This window comes from Oikopleura dioica, chromosome XSR (genome assembly GCF_907165135.1).
Source record: "Oikopleura dioica chromosome XSR, OKI2018_I68_1.0, whole genome shotgun sequence".
Classification (NCBI taxonomy): Eukaryota; Metazoa; Chordata; class Appendicularia; order Copelata; family Oikopleuridae; genus Oikopleura; species Oikopleura dioica.
Genome location: NC_137294.1, coordinates 10,603,646 through 10,622,282, shown reverse-complemented (window position 1 = coordinate 10,622,282; position 18,637 = coordinate 10,603,646). Strand labels below are relative to the sequence as shown.

The following is an 18,637-nucleotide window of genomic DNA, read 5'->3' as shown; positions in this document are numbered from 1 at the left end:
AATGAATATCAGTAAATGTCTTCTATGTTTTTTTTTTATTTATTTTCAAATGCGAAGTAAGGCAGTGAAAAAACTTTTTAACGCCATCCAGGATCCCCTCGTCTGTTCGATGCCGATTTAGAACGGGAAGGCATCATCTGGCTACGGTTGTCGATATCACGCCGCGGTGGTGGCCGGAATTCATCCAAGTGCCGATTCGACCATTCCTCGTCGTATCCGCGCCATTGGTTTCCTCCCCGCTCTCTTTCAGTTTGAGTTTATTTTTGGGTAAAAATGGAAAGTAGCTCACCTTCCGCGCGCTTGCCAGGGATCTCCGCCCATGTGCACCTGCCTACCGCCGCGTTGTCGATCATCATTGTGGTACGACTCTGGTCGTCGTCTGTCGTCGCCTCGCCGCTGGTCAAAGTCCCGATCTCTTCCTCGGTCTCTATCTCTTCCTCGTCTATCGTCTCTGTCATCACGTGGCCTGTCGTAATCGCGGAAGTTTCCCTTTCGACCTCGACTTTGGCTTCGATCTCCTAATCGTCGATCCATCCTCTCTAGAGAAAAATGCACGATAGAAAGGAGTATTACGGTGAAATTTTACCTCTCGATTCGTCGTTGCGCTTCTTTTCGCGGAATTTTACATGTATCATTTGCCCAAAGAGGGAGATGTTATTCAAGGCTCTCACAGCGTACCCTGTGCTTCTTTTGTGCGTATAGAGAATGAAGGCAAAGTTCTTGTTTTTCGGTTTTGTAACATCTTCCAATGGGCCAACTGAAGATTTTATTATGCTCGTTAGAAGTCAGTCAGATAAGACTTGTTCCTTACTTTGAAGAAAAAGCTCGAAAAGGATCTCTTCGGTAACTCTTGGTTCCAAATTCCCCACCCAAACAGTTCGCCTCGACTCCCAATCCGACATTTTGGATTCCGTCAACAATTTACAAGTTCAGGTTCTAAAAACGATCAATTAGAATAAAGAGGCATGTGAATGAACGAGCGGAATTCGAATTTTGCTCTTGAAGATGAAGAAATAAGGCAACTGTAGGCGAGAAATCATAAGGAAAGAGAAAAATGGACTTTGATGAATTGTAAGAAAATGTTTATGCAAACGACGGGGAGCCAGTACTATTTCAAGGTCGCCACATAGCCTATGTGACATAGGGAAACCGAAATCAAGGAAGAGAATTGGCGACCTTTTCCTAGGTAAATGATCGTCGACGCGAATAAAGGGATTGCCACGAGTGTTGGGCGGAGGAGCCGGCTTGGAGGGCGTTTTCTCGCGATCTTTCTTGGCGAGTCGTTCACACCGGGGACATTTTGCATTCGCAGAAAACGGATTGAAACATTCTTTGCTAGGAAAGAGGGTTTTAAAAAAGCCAGCTTCTACATTGGATTCTTACTGATATACGGCGCCGCATTTCCCACAATTAGAAACAAATGCGTCAAACGGGAAAAGTTCATTTCCATTATTACAAATGCCGCAAATGAAGCCTTAACAATGATTTATACGCTCCGGCAATACTCTTTCTTTTAACCTTATAAGCGCACTGAATTCTTGCGGAAATGAAGTCAATTTGACGTAAAACGTAATTGATTAATAAAATAGCCAAGTTCACGGTCGGCGATCTTTCGATCGTAAATAGACGAACCTTTTGCTTGGCAGCGGAGACAATCGAGCTTGATGTGGAATGCGTAGTCCGCGTGAATCTCCGCCAGCGTGTCGATCAACGTCCCAGAGGAAATGTCGCAAAGATCTTGGACGGTGAAGTCGTCTGCGCTCTCTACGAAGTGTTGCCGCTCTTGGAGGCGCAGAAGTAAGCGCTTTTCTGTCGCGTCCGAACAGCAGGAAAGATACACTTTCATGCGGAGAATGTCGTCCCGAAGTTTGCGAATCTGCTGCAGCTCCTCAACGAAGGAGTACAACTGCTCGTTCTCCTTCTCGATGTTTATCAAGACGCGTTTCTCGGCGCTCCTCAAATAGCGAAACGAGCTCCGTGCAACGGGATACTCCACGAAATCCCAGTTCTTCACTATTCTCCCCGGAATAACGCGAGTGTCGTTCCAGTGGCACGCTGCGCAGAAGTAGAAACCGCTGTAGCTGCACAGTCTCGCCTCTGCAGTGCCCTTTTTCGCTTCTGTCGGGTTCACGGCAATTTTGCAGCGACAATCTTTACACCTGTACTTTTGAAGATGAAGGCCGCGCTCGGGGCAAATGTCGAGGACGTAATTTCCGCCCTGTCCTTGGCAGCGCTTCGAGATCGAACGTAAGCATTTTTCGTGCGCGAAAAAGCCACAGAAGTTGCATTTAGCCACGTTTTTCGAGGACCAGCACGCGCCAAGACACTGTTCGCAATAGTTCTCGCTCGATTTCGGTAAATGCGTAAACTCGTGCCCCAACTTTCGCGTTATTCGGACTCCAGAGGACTTTTCCGATGTCAGATCTTCTAATTCAGTGCGAAGTTCGATTAGCTTCTCGATGAGCAACGCTTTCTGCTCGAGTTGGTGCATGTTCTCGGCCTCGACGACGCGTTTCTTGAGACACTCGATGGCAAGCTTCAACTCTTGTGGACGAGAAAGGCCAAGGCCACCAGAAGATTCAGAAATTCCGATTTCGTCATTCGTTAGAGCCGATCCCGAGTTGTTCGTGGTCACCGAAGAACTCCGCGATCTCATTCTTAAATCAACAATTATTTAGCAACTCTCCTTTCAGCTTTTCATTTTCAGTTTATTTGAAAGTCTAACGATTGCGCTTGGATTCGAGTCCTTTCCTTGACTATTCAAATCGGACAAAAACTTCGCCGCTAAGGACTGTATACTTTTGATACTTGATTGATCTTCTTCTTCTTTGTTTTCTTCTGGTAAAATACCTTCTCCGCAGGTGGCATTAACATAGAAATCAATTTCCTTCTTCGTCATCTCTCGGAACGGCTTCTTTATTTTGCCTGATGAAATCAAGGAAGAGAAAACGAAAACTTACAAGTATCCTGAGCCCATTGTAAGTGTGGCAAAGACCAGCAGTAGCTTGTATCTCCTCTCCCAATCCAAGACTCACGACGCTCAGTGTTTTCGCCGCTAGGCTTTCAACATGCGACGAGAGCATGAGAAACTGAGCATTCATTTCTTTCGCCTTGTCCACGAGTAGCTCCATTTGGAGACTTTTCTTGTTGAATTCATTTTCCGTCTCGTCTCCGAATCTCTCGATCTTGAAGCATTGCTTCTCATATTTTTCTTTCATTTCTTCAGATGGAGAGAAAACTACATACTCAATTCCACTTGATTCTAATGCTGTTTTAACTCTTTCGTTGCTAAAAAAAGTTTTATTGTTTAATCATTTAAGATTCAGGCATGAATGAAGAATGATGAGTAAATATACCATTATATTGATATACCATGAATCCGTCATATGAAGAGCCTTCGTGATGTAGCGATTCTTCCTTTTATAATTCATATTCTCCGAGTTAGCTTTGGCAAAGTGCTGCTGGAAAGTGGAAATAACGTTGAGCATTGCACAGCCAGACGCGCTTCCGTCAAAAGCGAACACGACCAGGTCTCTGTCTCGTATAAGCTTTGACGCACCTGGAAAGAAAATTACGTTCATTCTGCTAAGATCGAATTTACTAACCGATGATCTTTCGATATTTCTGCCTGAAGTACTCGACAAAGCAGCTGGAGCAAAAGAAGCCCGACGCCTGGATTGTTATTTCAGAGGGTAGCTCGCATTTCCAGCACTTGACCACTTCCATTCTTATTTGAGATAGAGGATTTAGGAAGAGTTCTTTTTTATATAAAAGTAGAAGCTATGATTAAAATATAAAAATAATTTGTAGAGGGAATGGTGGTTATCGAAGGTAGTAAGAAGGTAGCAGGAAGATCAGTTACTGGAAGTTTGGGTAAGTGAATTATGTACAGGGATTTGCATTTGAAAGTTAGGTAGAATAAAAGTTAGTAGGCATGATCACCAAGGCCTCTGAGAACATGAAGAGTGTAGACTCGAGCCGCCCAAATGTCACGATTCCAGGTCGGGAGAAGATTATTCAGTTGGTTCCACATCTCTTCTTTATTCGGATTGCTCACCTAGAATTAAGATTAAGAAAGAGGATCTTTGCAAGGAAGAAATACCGCTTTTAGAGCCTTGACAAGATTGGATATTCCAAGCTCCCTCTCAAGCATTTTATGCAGAGTAACCATTCTATTCGCACTTCGATAGTCACTAAAATGATGGCGTTTGTATCAGTTGATTTGAAATCGTTGCGAAACCTGTTGAGAGTCCGATCTGCAGCAAGCAAACTCGGCTCGGGCAAACGAGGGCTTTTAAGCTCTTCAGGCAGCTGATTGAGCGTGGAAGTCATCAGATCGACCATCGAGGACTGCTCTTTGGCAAGTGAGACACGTCGCTCTTTTGCAATCTGCTCCAGTCTCGCTTTTCGCCGTCGATCGCGAGCAGTTGACGTCGAGTTTAGAGAAGAATTGTTTGAGTTCGGAACTCGCTCGTTTTTAACGTTTTGCACGACTGGATGTGATGGGGGAGCTACTCCGACATTTTTCGCGACTTTGAAGAGATTTTCTGCTGATTCTAGAATTTTTGAGGCAATTTGTTTGTTTTTCTGCGATTTTTTCTCGAAAATAGCCGTGGTCGGCCTTTTTGGCTTGGAAATCAATCTAAAAGTGCATTTTCATCCCTTCCTATGTAGGTTTCTTTGTTCTCCGCCAAGTTTGGATTTTGCATAGCGTAGTTGAGTGCCACATCAGAAATAAACTGATTCATTTGGGCGTTTTTCGCCTTCTCTGATGGCGGTTTTGCTTGTCTAACCGGTTCGGATTCGTTCTGGAAGACTACTGTTCCTATTTGTGGTTCCATCGTGTTAAATTCCGTTTCTGCTGGCTTTTCCTCGGTCTTAGGAGCAGGGGGAGCGTTTTCGTGAAGTTGGCTTAGTGCGGGAGCTATGAAAGATGACGAAAATGATGCTAAAAGTCCGGGAACCAAGGAGGTTTCAGGAGTTTGCAACTATCTACTTGGTGTAAACATATAGACATCCAATCCTTGAGAGACTGGACTTTTACCAGATGAAGGTCGAGAGGAAGATTTCCGTGAAGACTTTCCAGAGTGAGGACGTTGTCGCGCCAGGAAAATTTTGATCCTGTCCCTACAAGAGTTCATATTATAAAATATATCGAGTTATATTTTCCATGGTCCAGCATCATTTTTTCGTATTTAGACTGGGTCTGTGCCACATTTTACTTATGATATGGACTAGTGGAAAATATTTTCCATGCGAAATGCGGAAAAAAAAGCTTTTGCGGACATGCTTTGAAGTAAGCTTTTTCACTAAACATCAGCTTTGTTTTATAAAAAATGATTACAATTATTTTCCCAAGATGAACATTTCAGCAGAAAATCAGTTTATGATAATTCCTTGGAAATAAGGACTCTACCTAACGAAACGTTGCTGGAGTATTTCCGATACAGTTGGCCTATGTTCAGATTCAAAAGATAGCATTCGAAGAACCAGGTCTGTTAGTCGCTTTGAATAAGTGTGTGGCATTTTAGGAGCTTTTCCGTGCAAGACTTTCATGGCTAAAGAGTCCAAATCGCGCGCATTGAATGCATGCCTGCGCGTCATCATCTCAAAAGTGCAACAACCAAGGGCCCAGACGTCGGATTCCTTCCCGTAAGGCCTGCTACTGAACAGCTCCGGCGACATGTAGTAGGGAGTACCAATTACAGTTGTTGCAAGATCAGTAGCAGAGTCTAAACTCGGTTTTTACACTCGAAAAAGGGGTAAAAAGGCGAGAAAAAACGAGAAAATTTTCGTTGATCCCGAAAAACAAACAAATTTTTCTAGAATTTCGCGTTCGAGAGAGAAACTCTCAAAATCGCCATTTTTTTGTGTAAAAACCGCTCCTAATTCTCTTGCGATCCCCAAATCTCCAAGTTTTATAACTTCACTAGATGTCAGAAATATATTTTGAGTTTTTAGATCTCTTTTGCAGGTTCAAAAAGCCTTAAAATGCGAATTATCCGCCGAAAACTGGTAACCGCGCGATCTCCGGCAAAAGTTGTTTTCGAGTTGAAAAATTTTCTCTAGAATGTTTATGAGGATCTGTCGAGCTGAGCCCATTTTTCAGAAAAGGGCTCAGATTCACTTTTCGACAGTACAGACAAGACGAACTCCTCAACTACCAATACCATGACGATCGAGAAGCCTGTCGCCTTCTTTTATGATTTCGCGACGGACAAGCAGGTTAGTAAAGGGTTCTTTGTTGTAAATAAACACACGGTTGATGGTTCACTTGATATTTCTTGGTAAAAAACATGGACCGACCTGAGTGTAAATAGTGGGCCTTAAATTTATCGAAATTCTCCAGGTCGACCAAGTTCCAAAATTCGATGGCGCAGCTGTTCCCGCCAAATGGCAGCAAAACGTCAACGAGCGACAGAAGAAATGGCAAGAGATGAAGACCGCTCGCGCTCAAGTCACCGAGTACAAGCCGAAATACTCTGTCTGGTAAGATCTCCTCTTAGACTTCAAAAATTCTAAAGCATTTTGTTTAGTGACCCCACCAAGCTCCGACGAAAGCGAAAGAGCGAGGCCCCAGAGGAGAACGTCAAGCGCTCTCGAACTGAAGACAACGAAGAGGACAAGGAAAACGGTAAGCCACTCTCAGTCTCAAAACTTCTCCATCTAAAATTCAATTCTAGTCGCCGGCGACTGCGAAGCTGACTTGGCCATCACCAAAGTTGTCCACGAGGAGCTTGTCTACACTGAAGAGGAAACTCAACACGCTTTCTAAGCGCTCTTCAGATTTTTTCCTTCTCGTTTACCTTATTGAAAATTTTATATTTTTTTTGTATTTAATCTCTCTGTATTTACTCACTCTGTCACTTTTTAGCTTATGTTTTTCACTCGTATTTTTTCTTACTGTAGTCTTAGATTTAATTTCATATGTATTTTTCTGTAGCCACGATTTTTTCATTCCCGTTTTGTTTTTTTCCTGTTCTAAATTTCACTATTTTAGATCTTTTTGAATTTGTCTGTTCGTTCTTTTCTATTTTTTCACAATAAACTAATTTGGTTTTTGATCATCGATTGAGAACCAAACTTATCACCTAAAAAACTAAGAAAGAGTGACCTTCCAATTGATGATTTTCACTCTTTCAGTTTCTTTTTCTTTGGTAATTTGCGGTTGTTTTGGTAGTTTGGTGACAACAAGGAGTATCGGAGTAGTGGCGTTTTCGAACCTGAGCCTGTGAAGAATGTTTTTGCTGTGCAAGTACTGTAGCGCCATGCAGGTCTGCACGAGCCATTCGACAAGTTGCTGCTCGTCCAGTGGCTCTTTTCGCTTTTTGAGATATCTGCAGAGATCGCCGCCTTCGCAGTAGGCCATGACAATTTGCAAGTGGCCGTCTTGACTCTGAACCGAGTCGTGGTACGAGACGATGTTCGGATGCTTGAGTGTCTGTAACAACTTCACCTCCAGCATCGCCGCTTTTCTCTCTTTCCACGTGCCCAGCAAGCTCACTTTCTTCACCACATATTTCTTCGACGTTTTCTTGTCCTGAATGAGCGACACTTCCCCATACGAACCAGAGCCTATTTTCGATATGACTTCATACTTTTCCATTCTATCAATCTATCTTTGATGCTTTCTGTAAAGCAGGGATTCAAACAAATTTTGAATTGCAAAATTAGTTTATTTTTAGTTATACGGGCGCTTTTCATTAGCATAGTCTCGAGCAAGGAAAGGTCTTTCTTTTTGGCCGGAGAAGACTTCTTTGTGGGCGAGGACGCCGTGCTGCGCCCAGATCCCGTACGTCCACATATCATCGTGCATGAACATATCGCGGAACCACTGAAAGAGTTATGTTATATGATCAGAGATCTTTGAGGAATACGCACGTCTGGAACTTCTTCTGGATAATAGCCATCTTCAAGTCTATTTTGATACTCTTCGGGCGAAAGGATTTGCGACTGCTTGCCTTTATAATGTGTCCACATTTTATTAATTTTAGCGAAGAAGTAGTGCTCCTGCATCGCCGCGTCTTCTTGAAGTGACATTTTATCCATATCTAAAATTTCAAATTTTTTAAAGTGAATAAGAGTTTGTTTCTTGCCATTCTTGTCGTAGAAAGATATCGCAGCTGGCTGCTCAACATCCATTGGATAGTAGTTATTAATGTGATGCGTGTCCATATTCTCAGGATAGCCTTTTGGAGACTCTGATCTACAAAAAGATAAAGATAGAAATTCGCCAGAATCTTACGTTGGGGGCAGAACATGAGCATCAAGCTCGACTTCACTACCACTGCCGATTCCAGACGTATCGTAAAGAGTTGTCATCTCCATTCTCCGCGGTCTTCTTCGCTTCCGCTCGACAGTTTGATTCCTCCTTTTTATTTCTTCTTTGATATTGAACATACTATGAGAGACAATTTCTTCTGGGTCTACTTTGTATTCATAGGTCTGAGAACGATTATCATTGAAGAACAATTATGGTTGAATACCTTCTTCTTTCTCCATGCTTCGTACTTTTCCGTTCGGATAAGATTCTTATGCCTCAAAAGAACATACCAAAGCTCATGAAGCTGATCGTTTTTGAAGCCCTTCAGGATCTCAGGAGTATACTCGGCCCCAGAAAAATTGGCAGAAAGACTGACAATGTTTTCCCAATCTTCCACAGGTCGGAAGAAATCTTTGAGGCCGAAGCAACCGCTAGAAAAGTATTTGAAGAGCGCATTTTCGTCCATTCCAATTTTCGCCTTGTTGACTGTCTTGTCGACTTTCTTCAGGGGTGACCATTTGGGCATTGGGCATTTGGGCAAATCGGGCACTTTTCGGGCAAAAACGCTTTTGGGCGGGCATTTGGTCGGCTCAACGCCTGAAAATAGGCTGGGCAACATTGGAAAAGTCGGGCATTTGGGCATTTTCTGGGCAGTTGGACACCATCGGGCAGTTGGGCAAATGCCCACCGGGGAAAATCATGAACGTGGGCGTTTTCCTGTCCGCTTATTGGTCGTTAAGCTCATAAACAAGAAAAAAGATATAAGGAGAAGGTTCTGCAAGGGTGTGTGAAGTGAACCTCTATGGTTAGCTGTCTACCTTTGACCTCTTGATCCTTTTGTGAAATTATCTCTACCCTTAACTCAACCCCTTCTTTGCGGAGATGGTTCTGCAAGGGTGTGTGAAGTGGACCTTCATGGTTAGCTGTCTACCCTTGACCTCCAAATCCTTTTTATCACTCATTTTTCCAACCCCATTTTTGAACCCCTTTTTTCGAGACGGTTATGCAAGAGTGTGTGAAGTGGACCTTAATGGTTAGCTGTCTATTCTTGACAACCTGATCGATCTTTTACAAAATTATTTTTTAACCGCTTTTTAAATATATTTCAAACCTTCCCAATCTTCAACTGTAATAAATTATTAAGAGAAATTTAAAAAATTAAAGTTTTAACAAGCCCGAAATGTCGGGTAAATTTATGCCCGAAAAATTGCCCAATTGCCCGATTGGGCATTCTGGGCACATCGGACTGGTCGGGCATTTGGTCGGCCCGGGTCTTGATTTTTGGTATTGGGCGGGCAATTGGTCGGCCCGACGATGATTTTTTTGCCCAAATGGTCACCCCTGCTTTCTTGGTTTCAGAGCAGAAAACAGTGGAGATAGAGAAACTTCTTGAGGGACGCCATCCTCTTACTGATCCTCTGATCATTCTAGCGAAAAATATATATAATTAATAGATAGACGCAATAAAGAGTAGTGAAATGAATGCAAATTGACATCATGTTTTTTGCTGATTTGCATTCAGGAGTAATCTTAAACATTGCTTTTAACATATTTACGCCAGGTCACGTGAAGAAATGAACGAAAATAGTCACAGGGCCGGGATGGTTAGAAAAAATGAAAGTGCGACATGCATTTTTGAAAATTTTTAATTACAAATTATTTGTTTTAAAGCACCTCGGCCCGGGAGCTACAGATGTTTTCGGTAAATAATAACTTTGTACAGCGGGTTGTGGACGCGCACATTTTTTGTTTCATTGAAAGTCGTTTTAGGAAAACTAAAGTTGCTTGAATTTTTAAGTTCTTGAAAGTAATAGTATGATGGGAATTTTGTCTTTTTAGGATGGATGGTGCAACGAGGAGTTATTGAAGTTTTTCGAATCTGGCCGTCAGATTTTTGGCGTTTTCGGCGGCGATCTTTAGGTTTTGATTCATTGCGCTGTGCAGTTCGTTTTGTGTCGCTTCCGAACGATCCAGTTGAGACTGAAAATGCGCTTCAAAAGAGCGGTTGTGACTGTATGAACCTGTATGGCTGCTTGACATTTTTCTAAATTGACGAAGTTCTGGGCTACACGGGCAGCAACTTGGTGAACCGGCGCGAGAGATTCCAATCGTTCGACAATTGCTGGAAGAGCTGTGAAAACAGGCTCCCACTAGATAAACAGATCATAAGCAATTGACTCAGGATGATTCAATATTCACTTACTTTATGAAGATCCGGAAGTTTCTGAAGACTTTCAGGCACCTCCTTGTATTTTTCAAGAAGCGAGCCTAACCTGGCGTCCGCGGCTTTGACTTTATCATCTTCTAAAAGAGCCATCTTCTGAGAAATCGTTTGGGCAATGTCGGAGAGGCTTCCTCCTGGCTGCAGTGGATCAGCGGGAACACTGTTTACTAGAAAAATGACGATAAATTCTCCATTCATATGAGACGGATTTCTCATTTCTAGCCCAGAAGTCTGGTAGTTTTGAGAGATAGCGCTAAGGCTGTAAACTTTCAGAACTGGGCTTTCAAAACATGAACGCCTTCTTCTGTCAACGGAAGAACGCAAGTTGCTCCAAAAGTTACCTAGTTCTTCCAGTCTCGAAATGCGCTGCTGCAACTGTGAGATTGTCGCTTCTGCGTTTGAATATATTCTGTAGCTTGAATCCGGCTTCGACGCTTCTTGAGCGACCATTTCTACGTCAAGAGATTGTGTGTTTGCACCGGTGTCGGTCAGCTTGTCCATCATCTTTCTCGCTGTTTCTACCGATTCTGAATGCGCTTGTTTTAAACTTCCTGTTTAAATGAGAAAGATAAAGACCTGTCAGTTGTCTTCCAGTCACATCCCCGATCTGATCAATATCACCTTCGCGGAAGCGCTTGATCGCCTCAGCTGCTTCACAAGTAATGATTTCCACGTTCTCCTCGTTTTCTTCCTCCCCTTCTCCTTCTGCTGCTGCTTATCGAAAAATTTCAATACAGAAAACTCGTTGCTCATTGCTTGACTACCTTTCCAATCACGATCCTCCTCGGGCATGCTCATATTGTCATCGATATTGTCCCCGTAAACCGTTTTGGATGACGTATCATATCCTGGCAAATTTGCATATTTTGACATATTTCTCAATGCAACTCTTATCTACAAGTATTTATTGAGTATAACAGGCATTTTTGAAGGAATTCTCTGTGGGATTACAGATCCTCGAGAGAGCTATAAATATTATTTTTCCAGGGAGAAAAGAAAGGTAAATATTTTCTAATTTGAAGTCTTTTTCCTGGAATACAGTGAAATAGAGAACTGCTTTTAGCAATCCTTGAAGTTGGCTTTTCGCTTTTCGGCAAAAGCGGACATGCCTTCCCGGCGGTCTTCAGTGCCGAAAGTGGCGTGGAACATGCGTCTCTCGAATCGCACACCTTCGGCCAGAGTCGACTCGAAGGCCACGTTGACGGCTTCTTTGCAAATGGCAGTAGTCAGCTAAAACAGAGTTTACAAAAGAAGGGACGCTCAAAGTACACCTGTGACATTTCGGCGATTTTAGCGGCAGTTTTGTGAGCTTCGTCAAGCAACTGGTCGCCAGGGACGACCTTGGAAACGAGTCCAGCGACGAGTGCCTGATCAGCCTTGATTGGCTCGCCAGAAAGGCACATCTCCATCGCAAGGGATTTTCCAACAGCGCGAGTTAATCTCTGAGTGCCGCCGGCGCCGGGAATGGTGCCGAGCTTGATTTCTGGCTGACCAAAAACTGCCTTGTCGGAAGCGTACCTAGATCATCCTAATCTGGCTAGAACTACTGATAGAAGTTACATGATGTCGCACATCATCGCCAGCTCACAACCACCACCAAAAGCAAACCCATTGACAGCGGCAAGAACAGGCTTGGTATTCTTGGAAACGCGACCCCAATGCGCCAAGAAATCACCACCAGCGACTTGGGCATAGTTGAGAGGAAGCATTTCTTTGATGTCAGCACCAGCGGCGAAGGCTCGCCCTCGACCGGTGATGATCACAGCGCCGATCGACTTGTCAGCGTCGAATTCGTCGAGGGCCTTGGCGACTTCGAGCATCAGTCCGTCGCAGAGAGCGTTGAGCGCTTTTGGTCGGTCCAACTCGATCAATCCGACCTGGATAGTGGATAGATAAGAAGGAGAAAGGGATAAAAGGTAGTACCTTGGCGTCAGTGTGAGAGACATGAATAAAGTCTCCAGACCATCGATTCTCAGATGTAAGAGATCGAGCAGCGATAGGTCGAGTAAGTCGAACAGTAGCTTTTCGCAACATTCTACGATTATTATCGTGATAACTCGAGCTCGGAAGATATAATAGCAATATTCGGAACTATACAGAAAATACAGACGTGGGTTTCTTTAGAAGGTAAATAGGTTTCAAGTTGCAATTTCAGGTTGGAAGTGTTGATGAACGAATAGGATGGTTTAAATTGGTACAGAAAAAAGACTACTCGTTATACAGAAATATTATCAGTCAGAGGATAGTAAAATAGATTTATAAAGGCAAGTGTTCTTTGGCATCGATTGATAGTTTAGTTGATAAGGCATTCCTAATCTAGTTCTTCGCGGTGGAGAAGACGTACATTACGTGTTTCTATCTCTGAAGAAAATTTATGAGTTTGACAGCCTTTCTTGACTTTCTTACCGGTTTGAGGTGCGTCTTCGGATTCATCCTCTTGTTCACTATCTTCGGAGATTTCATCCGATACTTCGGCTTGATTCTCGTCTTCTTCTTTTTCGACTATTGGTTCAACTTCTGCATTCTCCAAAGGTTCTTGAAGATTTCCTTGCTCAGCTTCTTCGTTCTCGGAAAGGAAGTTGTGGGACGGCTCAATTTGTGCAGCTTCTTCGTCTGATTCACCAACTTCTTCAATAGATTCCTCTTCTCGATCTTCGGTTTCTTCACTTTCTGACACGGAATCTTCATCTTTGTCTGTTTCTTGCACTTCATCGTCTTTAGATAAAATGCTCTCGTCAGGAAGATTTTCCGGTGAATGTGATTCCTCTAGAATCTCGTCTGATTGAATATCTTGTTCTAATTGCTCCGATTCTTCAGATTTTAAGCCTTGCTCTTCAGATCTTTTATCGGCATTCCTCTTCTCTCTCTTGTTTTCAGTTTGAATGTGCTGCCTAAGAAAAAATATGCGACTGTCTATTTTTCGCAGACTTACTCTACGCCCCTCTTGAGGATTTGTTTCAGATTATCGACGTTGACTTGGACATGGCCTCTGCGGTTGGCTGACTCCTCGAGACATTCACGCTGCGAATTCGGGTACTTAACTTTCAGCTCTGGCTTGAAGTACTTTTCGTAAATTTTGCCGTTCTTCTTGTTCTCGTAGTCTTTGGTTTCGTGGAAGTTCTTCTTGAATTTGAATCCTTTGTGAACGATGAAGGCGTTGTTAAGTGCATAAAAGGTAAATCCTTTTACGTGCATTTCGCAAATCTTCATAAAGTAACTATTAAAAACGACGATCAATATCAGGATTTTACCTGACTAATTCTATCGAAGCCATAAGCCTTGAATCGCTCATCGTGCAAGGGAGCGACGTGAGTATTGGCGAGATAAAAGGGCTCGAAGGAATTTGAGTACTCGATTTCGTACGCGTCCTCGAGCTCGTCAGATCCGCGGTATCCGTACCAATGGTCGAATTCCGTCGGTTTGTGGCAATAAGGACATGTATCGTAGTGGAAGGGACGCATTTCTCCGTCGTCGACCAATCGAATAACTAGGGTAAAAACTTGGTATGGGCCATCGTTTAGAGCAGAAGAAAGGGTCGATCCAAACTTCTCCGGCAGAAGTTCTGCCAGTGGACTTGATTGTCAATAATCACCTTTGTCTTTGTTCTGTGGCAAGCGATGATGGCTTCTTATTTCGAATGCAGGTGTGATAAATGCTTCGAGTCTTGTTTGATCAAAGAGGCCTCTTTTCTTTGCAAATTTGGTGAATTGATAACGCAAGTCTCCACTAGGCACGGTATCTATATCCACGAGGTAGAACAGGTCGGTCTTGATCTTCGCCCGAGCGATGTTTCGCAGCGAGTTTTGGGGATAAGGCAGCTCGCCACGAGCGTAGTTTGCTCCTTCCCATGCTTTTAGCTGTTCCATTGCTTTTATCTGGTTTTAAATTTTTAATTCAAAAAGAACAATCAGAAATTTTGAAAATATCGAAAACCCGGGCCTAGGATGCATTCCTCTTCAGTAAAATCTTCGACAGTTTCATCAAATCGCGGCGGGTGGGTACTCGGATACATGATATGAAAGGTAACGTGTCTTCTGATATCTGCGTTGCACTTTCTCAATATCTGGATGCCAAACATCGCCGAAACAGCGTCACGATCGGGCGCAAAGACGGCTATCGAAATAGGCCCTTTCCAAGCCTTCATAAGTCCTTCTACGTGATGCAGGTTGTCTTTCACTCAGTTAAACACAGACAAATTTTAGCAGACAGAAACTAACATTGAATGGAAAAAAGTGCGTCTAACCTTCCTGGAGAGCATTGAGAAACAAGTGTGACGTCTTTCACTTCAATTCCCGCCTCTGTTTCGTACGTTCCAACGGCGTAGTCAAAATGCACAAGATACTCGCTTCTCCATTTTTCTGCATCTTCGAAATGTTTCGACAAAAACGCATCTTTCGCCTTTCTTATGTGCTCGGCCTTGTTCGCATAGTGCCACAGAAAGTAGATTTGAATGAAGCCGATCACAGGAATCCAGACGAGGTGTTTCACCTTGAATCTCGCCAACAAATCGTTTCCGTCCATCTTCGTATTACAAAACTCGCGGATTTTCGTTTTGCTGCTTTATGCAAATTCGCGGCCGAACTTTGGTAATTTTCGATATCGACTCATTATTTCTTTAACAAAAATAATCGTCAAGTTATAAAGAAAGCTTTTATTAATCACAATTTTGAGAGGTTGGAAAGAAATGCCGGGCTATAAGTTTAGTAGAGATCATGGAATAGAGAGAATTGAGTTGTTAGGGAAAGTATTGTTGTTGGCCACTGTTTCTTCGTACAATCGTTGCATCGTGACCGTTTCCGACTTGAGGCGTCAGTTCTATGTGGCTTTGGAAAGCGATGTTGTTGAAGAGGTGCGCAATGTGCTCCTTTTGGCAATGCCGCTCCGACCAGTGGAGCATCCCGCGAGAAAGCGTCGCGAAGCTCTTGCAGTCGACTTCGGCGTCGAAACTCTTGAACAGCTCGTCGCACAACGACTTGAAGTAGTTGACTTTCACCTGGTCGTTGCTCGAAATCGACTGCTGACTTGGGTTGAGACGCTGGTTCTTGATCATCGTTTCGTAATTTTGGAGGACTATTTTTTGCCCTTGTGCTTCGTACTGGAGCTTGCTGAGCTGCTCTTGTTGGGCGGCTTCTTCCTCTTTGATCAACTCGATATAGTCGATTGTTTTGGAGAGAATCGTGGCCTTGGACAACTTCGTTGTTGACAGTTGATTTTTTCCTGCTTGGACGCAAGTAGGCACTAGAGCGCCCAAGTCGTCGTAGCCACGGCGGATCGCATCTCGCCGTTTCTTCTCAGCAGCCGTGTGGGCCTGTTTCCGTGCGATTTCGCGTGTCAGTAGTTGTCCAAGCTCTTCGTCTTGTTGCACATCTTTCTCAGCGATCATCTGCGCAGCGGTATTGTTAACAATCTAATAAAATAAATCATTCATTACCCTAAAAAAACTGCTAATAGTCTTCTGATAAATCCTTCGATCGGGAAGCCGATCGCGGCTTCGAGCATTAGAAAACAAAGAGCCGCAGAGAGTGCGGCTTCAGTCGCGTTTCTCAAAGCCGTAAGCGGCTTCTCGATCACAACATCGTTGTAAAAGATAAAATCGAAATATATGCAATTAGTTCTCACATTCAACTCTAATTTCACGGAAAAAAAAACAAAAATTTTGTTTGAGTAATGTAGTGTATATTTGCATGCAGACAGAATACCGAAGTTGCTGGATTCGCGTCTCTTGACTTTCTCGGTTTGTCTACTGGTCGGGGCCAATCAGCAGCGCATTATGGCGTTTTGTCGCAGTGGCGAGAAACTCGCCAAAATAAGAAGAAGAAAATAGTCGAAGAGAAAACAGACAAATAATATCGCCATGAGGGCTGAAGACAAGTAAGAACGACACTTTAAAAAATAGCATCATTACTAATTATTGGGATATTGTTGATTATCTCAATTTATAAATTTAAATGCCAAAAATCTTTATCTAAAAATGATTCAATCAATTCATAAGGTAAAGAATACCTGTTTTTACTATATTTTTGTTGATCTGAAATTAAAAGAATTTTCTACAGAATAGCCCTTTTGAAGGTTTTAAGATGATAAAAGTTGTATCGTACAACTTTGTAGGACACGTCTCATCCAATTTTTGGCGTTTAAAATCAGCAATGTTGTTGCGAAATGAAAATAAGGAGTAAAAATGAGGAAAAGGTCACCAGTACAGAACAAATAATTTTCAGGTACAAATTATTTCTTGCCTTGGGAATGGTGATAACAGGCTCGATCAATACGATCTCGACGAAGTGGGCGGACAACCAACGAGCAATCGGAAAACCCGAATTTCCCGAGCACGATTTCGATCATCCCTTTCTCCAGGCAGTCGGCATGTTCATTGGAGAATTTACCTGCTTGATCGCCTTTCAAATTTGGAGACGGTTCAACAAGAAGAAAGTCGAGGAAGGCGAAATCGATGTTGGATCCGACGACTTCAGGTAGCTTTTTTTCATTGGATATTCAGTCAGTTTGGGCCTCAGTGCCCCCCTTGGGGGGCTTCAAAATCCAGAACTTTTCACTTCAAAAACCCGACGATGCCGCTCATCACCGGAATGTTACGTCGGCAATTTTCGAACAGCACCGCCTGGCAATTTTTCTCTTGCGAAAGCGCTTTTCTTAAAAATACTTACACGGCGAACAGGCCATGCTGTTATGGTGCTTACTTTTTGATCAAACTGGAGGCGCTGAGTTACTGCGCGCTCCAGTCTGTGAGACTTTGATAACAAGAGTCAGAGGAATCTTGTTGTTTTTCGTTGTTTTCATCGTTGATTTCAGTCCGTTTCTGCTCTGCCTCCCCGCGTGCTGCGATATGCTCGGGACATCAACAATGTATTTCGGCTTGACGCTGACATTTGCAAGTTCGTTTCAAATGTTGCGCGGCGCTGTCATGCTCTTCACTGCGATTTTCTCTGTCATCTTTCTCAAGGCGATAATCCAAATGTTTCGTTGGGCTGGAATCGGCGTCGTCATCGTTGGTCTCGCTGCAGTTGGCGTTTCCGACATGTTAAAGGAAATTCACAATGGTGGTGGAAAAGACCTCAGGTAAATAATTTCTCCGCGCAATGATGGAAAGTAATAAACGACTTCAGCCACGTTTTAATCGGAGACGGACTGATCATCGCTGCACAGGTTATCGTGGCTGCGCAAATGGTCATTGAGGAGAAGTTCGTCAATGGCAAGAACATCCATCCATTAAGAGCAGTCGGCTGGGAAGGCTTCTTCGGGGCTTGTATCCTATCAATTCTCTTGGTTCCTTTCTACTATATTATCTTGCCGCCTAACTTCTGCTCTGATCCTTTTGAACCGGCACTCAACGGCTCTTGCAGGTACCTGATCTTTCGATCGTTCCCTAGCTGACTTTTTTTAAGATTGGAAGACGCGATCGACGGCTTGATGCAAATGGGCAATAACGGCATCATCGTTGCCGGTGTTGTGATGAATATCTTGTCGATCGCATTCTTCAACTACTTCGGCCTCTCCGTCACAAAGACGCAATCTGCCACTACTCGAATGGTGTTGGACTCGATCCGTACGGTCGTCATTTGGGCTTTCACGCTCGCTGTCGGGTGGGAAACTGTAAGTTTGACCCATTATCGACACACAACGTTTTCTTAATTAGGTTTCAATTTATACGATTCCACAAGTGTTTGGCTTCATGTTCCTGATCTTCGGAACATGTCTCTACAACGATTTGGTCATCCGACAAGCCTGGTACAAGTACGTCCTAAAGAAGCCTTTCCCCACGGACGATGATGATCAGGAGCCAATTCTCGAAGAAGGAGATGACAATCCAAACTACGACGCCATAGGAACCGTTCATTCTTTTTTGAAAATTTCATAAGCAAAAACTCTAATCAAAAAGTGACCATGAAAAAGGCGACGAAGACTAAACTGGAACTCACCACTGTGGATCATTGTGACTCCAAAATTGAGCCCAGATTCCAAAAAAGCATATTTCATGAACTTTTCAAGAAAATTGACACGATTCATACCTCACTCATACTCTGCCATTACAAAAATCTGTCTTCATTCGACAGCTATTCAGTCTTTTCGATAAAAAGAAATAAATTTTTCAAACATTCAAATAGTTTCGCGATTCATTTCTTGAATAACTCAAA

The 18,637-nt window shown here is 43.2% G+C and overlaps 10 protein-coding genes and 1 pseudogene across 12 annotated transcripts; 2 read left to right on the top strand and 9 right to left on the bottom strand.

Moving 5' to 3' along the window:
- Positions 1 to 26: 26 nt before the first annotated feature.
- On the bottom strand, positions 27 to 938 carry LOC145707552 (uncharacterized). The gene is made up of 4 exons (XM_081785098.1): positions 812 to 938; positions 587 to 757; positions 290 to 539; positions 27 to 243 (listed from the first exon to the last, which is right to left on the bottom strand). Exons 1-4 carry the CDS (start codon positions 900 to 902, stop codon positions 78 to 80), a joined length of 678 nt encoding a protein of 225 aa, XP_081641224.1. The 5' UTR covers positions 903 to 938; the 3' UTR covers positions 27 to 77.
- A 30-nt stretch (positions 939 to 968) lies between these two features.
- Positions 969 to 2,659, bottom strand: LOC145707551 (differentially expressed in FDCP 8 homolog A-like). The gene is made up of 4 exons (XM_081785096.1): positions 1,633 to 2,659; positions 1,384 to 1,474; positions 1,186 to 1,335; positions 969 to 1,111 (listed from the first exon to the last, which is right to left on the bottom strand). The coding sequence occupies exons 1-4, from the start codon at positions 2,654 to 2,656 to the stop codon at positions 1,084 to 1,086; spliced, it is 1,293 nt and encodes a 430-aa protein (XP_081641222.1). The 5' UTR covers positions 2,657 to 2,659; the 3' UTR covers positions 969 to 1,083.
- A 30-nt stretch (positions 2,660 to 2,689) lies between these two features.
- Positions 2,690 to 3,726, bottom strand: LOC145709289 (cytoplasmic tRNA 2-thiolation protein 2-like). The gene is made up of 4 exons (XM_081786968.1): positions 3,606 to 3,726; positions 3,373 to 3,559; positions 2,961 to 3,288; positions 2,690 to 2,914 (listed from the first exon to the last, which is right to left on the bottom strand). Exons 1-4 carry the CDS (start codon positions 3,724 to 3,726, stop codon positions 2,690 to 2,692), a joined length of 861 nt encoding a protein of 286 aa, XP_081643094.1.
- Positions 3,727 to 3,773: 47 nt separating this feature from the next.
- Positions 3,774 to 7,668, bottom strand: LOC145709920 (serine/threonine-protein kinase Nek4-like). Its single transcript, XM_081787614.1, has 6 exons — positions 7,230 to 7,668; positions 5,850 to 5,965; positions 5,417 to 5,732; positions 4,241 to 5,127; positions 4,103 to 4,193; positions 3,774 to 4,057 (listed from the first exon to the last, which is right to left on the bottom strand). Exons 1-4 carry the CDS (start codon positions 7,604 to 7,606, stop codon positions 4,989 to 4,991), a joined length of 948 nt encoding a protein of 315 aa, XP_081643740.1. The 5' UTR covers positions 7,607 to 7,668; the 3' UTR covers positions 3,774 to 4,057; positions 4,103 to 4,193; positions 4,241 to 4,988.
- LOC145709925 (uncharacterized) lies at positions 6,074 to 7,081 on the top strand. The gene is made up of 4 exons (XM_081787619.1): positions 6,074 to 6,225; positions 6,350 to 6,489; positions 6,537 to 6,634; positions 6,684 to 7,081. The coding sequence occupies exons 1-4, from the start codon at positions 6,172 to 6,174 to the stop codon at positions 6,773 to 6,775; spliced, it is 384 nt and encodes a 127-aa protein (XP_081643745.1). The 5' UTR covers positions 6,074 to 6,171; the 3' UTR covers positions 6,776 to 7,081.
- LOC145709919 (uncharacterized) lies at positions 7,658 to 9,686 on the bottom strand. Its single transcript, XM_081787613.1, has 5 exons — positions 8,487 to 9,686; positions 8,246 to 8,445; positions 8,097 to 8,206; positions 7,882 to 8,051; positions 7,658 to 7,834 (listed from the first exon to the last, which is right to left on the bottom strand). Exons 1-5 carry the CDS (start codon positions 8,904 to 8,906, stop codon positions 7,682 to 7,684), a joined length of 1,053 nt encoding a protein of 350 aa, XP_081643739.1. The 5' UTR covers positions 8,907 to 9,686; the 3' UTR covers positions 7,658 to 7,681.
- A 41-nt stretch (positions 9,687 to 9,727) lies between these two features.
- On the bottom strand, positions 9,728 to 11,458 carry LOC145709922 (dynactin subunit 2-like). 2 transcript variants are annotated; one of them, XM_081787615.1, is made up of 6 exons: positions 11,252 to 11,458; positions 11,064 to 11,201; positions 10,829 to 11,014; positions 10,467 to 10,654; positions 10,285 to 10,413; positions 9,728 to 10,243 (listed from the first exon to the last, which is right to left on the bottom strand). In XM_081787615.1, the coding sequence occupies exons 1-6, from the start codon at positions 11,358 to 11,360 to the stop codon at positions 10,124 to 10,126; spliced, it is 870 nt and encodes a 289-aa protein (XP_081643741.1). In that variant the 5' UTR covers positions 11,361 to 11,458; the 3' UTR covers positions 9,728 to 10,123. The 2 variants fall into 2 exon arrangements, with proteins under 2 accessions (XP_081643741.1, XP_081643742.1); XM_081787616.1 differs by having other exon boundaries at positions 11,064 to 11,198.
- Positions 11,411 to 12,550, bottom strand: LOC145709923 (enoyl-CoA hydratase, mitochondrial-like). Its single transcript, XM_081787617.1, has 4 exons — positions 12,411 to 12,550; positions 12,048 to 12,364; positions 11,759 to 12,005; positions 11,411 to 11,717 (listed from the first exon to the last, which is right to left on the bottom strand). Exons 1-4 carry the CDS (start codon positions 12,519 to 12,521, stop codon positions 11,547 to 11,549), a joined length of 846 nt encoding a protein of 281 aa, XP_081643743.1. The 5' UTR covers positions 12,522 to 12,550; the 3' UTR covers positions 11,411 to 11,546.
- Positions 12,550 to 14,653, bottom strand: LOC145709917 (beta-1,4-glucuronyltransferase 1-like). The gene is made up of 6 exons (XM_081787611.1): positions 14,427 to 14,653; positions 14,080 to 14,355; positions 13,739 to 13,974; positions 13,420 to 13,691; positions 12,894 to 13,378; positions 12,550 to 12,848 (listed from the first exon to the last, which is right to left on the bottom strand). Exons 1-6 carry the CDS (start codon positions 14,629 to 14,631, stop codon positions 12,799 to 12,801), a joined length of 1,524 nt encoding a protein of 507 aa, XP_081643737.1. The 5' UTR covers positions 14,632 to 14,653; the 3' UTR covers positions 12,550 to 12,798.
- A 59-nt stretch (positions 14,654 to 14,712) lies between these two features.
- Positions 14,713 to 16,243, bottom strand: LOC145709924 (max-like protein X pseudogene; annotated as a pseudogene). Its single transcript, XR_014134963.1, has 2 exons — positions 16,107 to 16,243; positions 14,713 to 15,894 (listed from the first exon to the last, which is right to left on the bottom strand). The product of XR_014134963.1 is annotated as a max-like protein X pseudogene (transcript).
- Positions 16,223 to 18,598, top strand: LOC145709918 (solute carrier family 35 member F6-like). Its single transcript, XM_081787612.1, has 7 exons — positions 16,223 to 16,358; positions 16,706 to 16,957; positions 17,295 to 17,561; positions 17,609 to 17,845; positions 17,888 to 18,095; positions 18,139 to 18,329; positions 18,397 to 18,598. The coding sequence occupies exons 1-7, from the start codon at positions 16,342 to 16,344 to the stop codon at positions 18,407 to 18,409; spliced, it is 1,185 nt and encodes a 394-aa protein (XP_081643738.1). The 5' UTR covers positions 16,223 to 16,341; the 3' UTR covers positions 18,410 to 18,598.
- Positions 18,599 to 18,637: the final 39 nt, after the last annotated feature.

Excerpts from the sequence above, each read along its gene's own strand:
- LOC145707552 (XM_081785098.1), bottom strand. The coding sequence starts at position 902 with ATGTCGGATTGGGAGTCGAGGCGAACTGTTTGGGTGGGGAATTTGGAA. Across the intron at positions 758-811 it reads TTTCGAGCTTTTTCTTCAAA|TTGGCCCATTGGAAGATGTT; the intron begins GTAAGGAACAAG and ends TAAAATCTTCAG. Across the intron at positions 540-586 it reads GCGCAACGACGAATCGAGAG|AGAGGATGGATCGACGATTA; the intron begins GTAAAATTTCAC and ends ATTTTTCTCTAG.
- LOC145707551 (XM_081785096.1), bottom strand. The coding sequence starts at position 2,656 with ATGAGATCGCGGAGTTCTTCGGTGACCACGAACAACTCGGGATCGGCT. Across the intron at positions 1,336-1,383 it reads AAATGCGGCGCCGTATATCA|CAAAGAATGTTTCAATCCGT; the intron begins GTAAGAATCCAA and ends CCTCTTTCCTAG. Across the intron at positions 1,112-1,185 it reads CGCGTCGACGATCATTTACC|TAGTACTGGCTCCCCGTCGT; the intron begins TAGGAAAAGGTC and ends GCGACCTTGAAA.
- LOC145709289 (XM_081786968.1), bottom strand. The coding sequence starts at position 3,726 with ATGGAAGTGGTCAAGTGCTGGAAATGCGAGCTACCCTCTGAAATAACA. Across the intron at positions 3,560-3,605 it reads GAAATATCGAAAGATCATCG|GTGCGTCAAAGCTTATACGA; the intron begins GTTAGTAAATTC and ends TTTTCTTTCCAG. Across the intron at positions 2,915-2,960 it reads ACAATGGGCTCAGGATACTT|AAGCCGTTCCGAGAGATGAC; the intron begins GTAAGTTTTCGT and ends GGCAAAATAAAG.
- LOC145709925 (XM_081787619.1), top strand. The coding sequence starts at position 6,172 with ATGACGATCGAGAAGCCTGTCGCCTTCTTTTATGATTTCGCGACGGAC. Across the intron at positions 6,226-6,349 it reads ATTTCGCGACGGACAAGCAG|GTCGACCAAGTTCCAAAATT; the intron begins GTTAGTAAAGGG and ends GAAATTCTCCAG. Across the intron at positions 6,635-6,683 it reads CGAAGAGGACAAGGAAAACG|TCGCCGGCGACTGCGAAGCT; the intron begins GTAAGCCACTCT and ends ATTCAATTCTAG.
- LOC145709920 (XM_081787614.1), bottom strand. The coding sequence starts at position 7,606 with ATGGAAAAGTATGAAGTCATATCGAAAATAGGCTCTGGTTCGTATGGG. Across the intron at positions 5,966-7,229 it reads AGCAAAAACATTCTTCACAG|AGATCTAAAAACTCAAAATA; the intron begins GCTCAGGTTCGA and ends AACCTGCAAAAG. Across the intron at positions 5,733-5,849 it reads AAAAAATGGCGATTTTGAGA|ACTCTGCTACTGATCTTGCA; the intron begins GTTTCTCTCTCG and ends AACCGAGTTTAG.
- LOC145709919 (XM_081787613.1), bottom strand. The coding sequence starts at position 8,906 with ATGCCCAAATGCCCGACTTTTCCAATGTTGCCCAGCCTATTTTCAGGC. Across the intron at positions 8,207-8,245 it reads GCTCATGTTCTGCCCCCAAC|ATCAGAGTCTCCAAAAGGCT; the intron begins GTAAGATTCTGG and ends ATCTTTTTGTAG. Across the intron at positions 7,835-7,881 it reads ATCCAGAAGAAGTTCCAGAC|TGGTTCCGCGATATGTTCAT; the intron begins GTGCGTATTCCT and ends TAACTCTTTCAG.
- LOC145709922 (XM_081787615.1), bottom strand. The coding sequence starts at position 11,360 with ATGTCAAAATATGCAAATTTGCCAGGATATGATACGTCATCCAAAACG. Across the intron at positions 11,202-11,251 it reads GGAGGATCGTGATTGGAAAG|CAGCAGCAGAAGGAGAAGGG; the intron begins GTAGTCAAGCAA and ends TTTTTCGATAAG. Across the intron at positions 11,015-11,063 it reads GACTGGAAGACAACTGACAG|AATCGGTAGAAACAGCGAGA; the intron begins GTCTTTATCTTT and ends AAGCGCATTCAG.
- LOC145709923 (XM_081787617.1), bottom strand. The coding sequence starts at position 12,521 with ATGTTGCGAAAAGCTACTGTTCGACTTACTCGACCTATCGCTGCTCGA. Across the intron at positions 12,365-12,410 it reads TCTCTCACACTGACGCCAAG|GTCGGATTGATCGAGTTGGA; the intron begins GTACTACCTTTT and ends TCCACTATCCAG. Across the intron at positions 11,718-11,758 it reads AAATCGCCGAAATGTCACAG|CTGACTACTGCCATTTGCAA; the intron begins GTGTACTTTGAG and ends ACTCTGTTTTAG.
- LOC145709917 (XM_081787611.1), bottom strand. The coding sequence starts at position 14,631 with ATGAAGGCTTGGAAAGGGCCTATTTCGATAGCCGTCTTTGCGCCCGAT. Across the intron at positions 13,975-14,079 it reads GCCACAGAACAAAGACAAAG|TTATTCGATTGGTCGACGAC; the intron begins GTGATTATTGAC and ends TTTTTACCCTAG. Across the intron at positions 13,379-13,419 it reads ATCCTCAAGAGGGGCGTAGA|GCAGCACATTCAAACTGAAA; the intron begins GTAAGTCTGCGA and ends ATTTTTTCTTAG.
- LOC145709918 (XM_081787612.1), top strand. Across the intron at positions 16,958-17,294 it reads GTTGGATCCGACGACTTCAG|TCCGTTTCTGCTCTGCCTCC; the intron begins GTAGCTTTTTTT and ends CGTTGATTTCAG. Across the intron at positions 18,096-18,138 it reads TCGCTGTCGGGTGGGAAACT|GTTTCAATTTATACGATTCC; the intron begins GTAAGTTTGACC and ends TTTCTTAATTAG.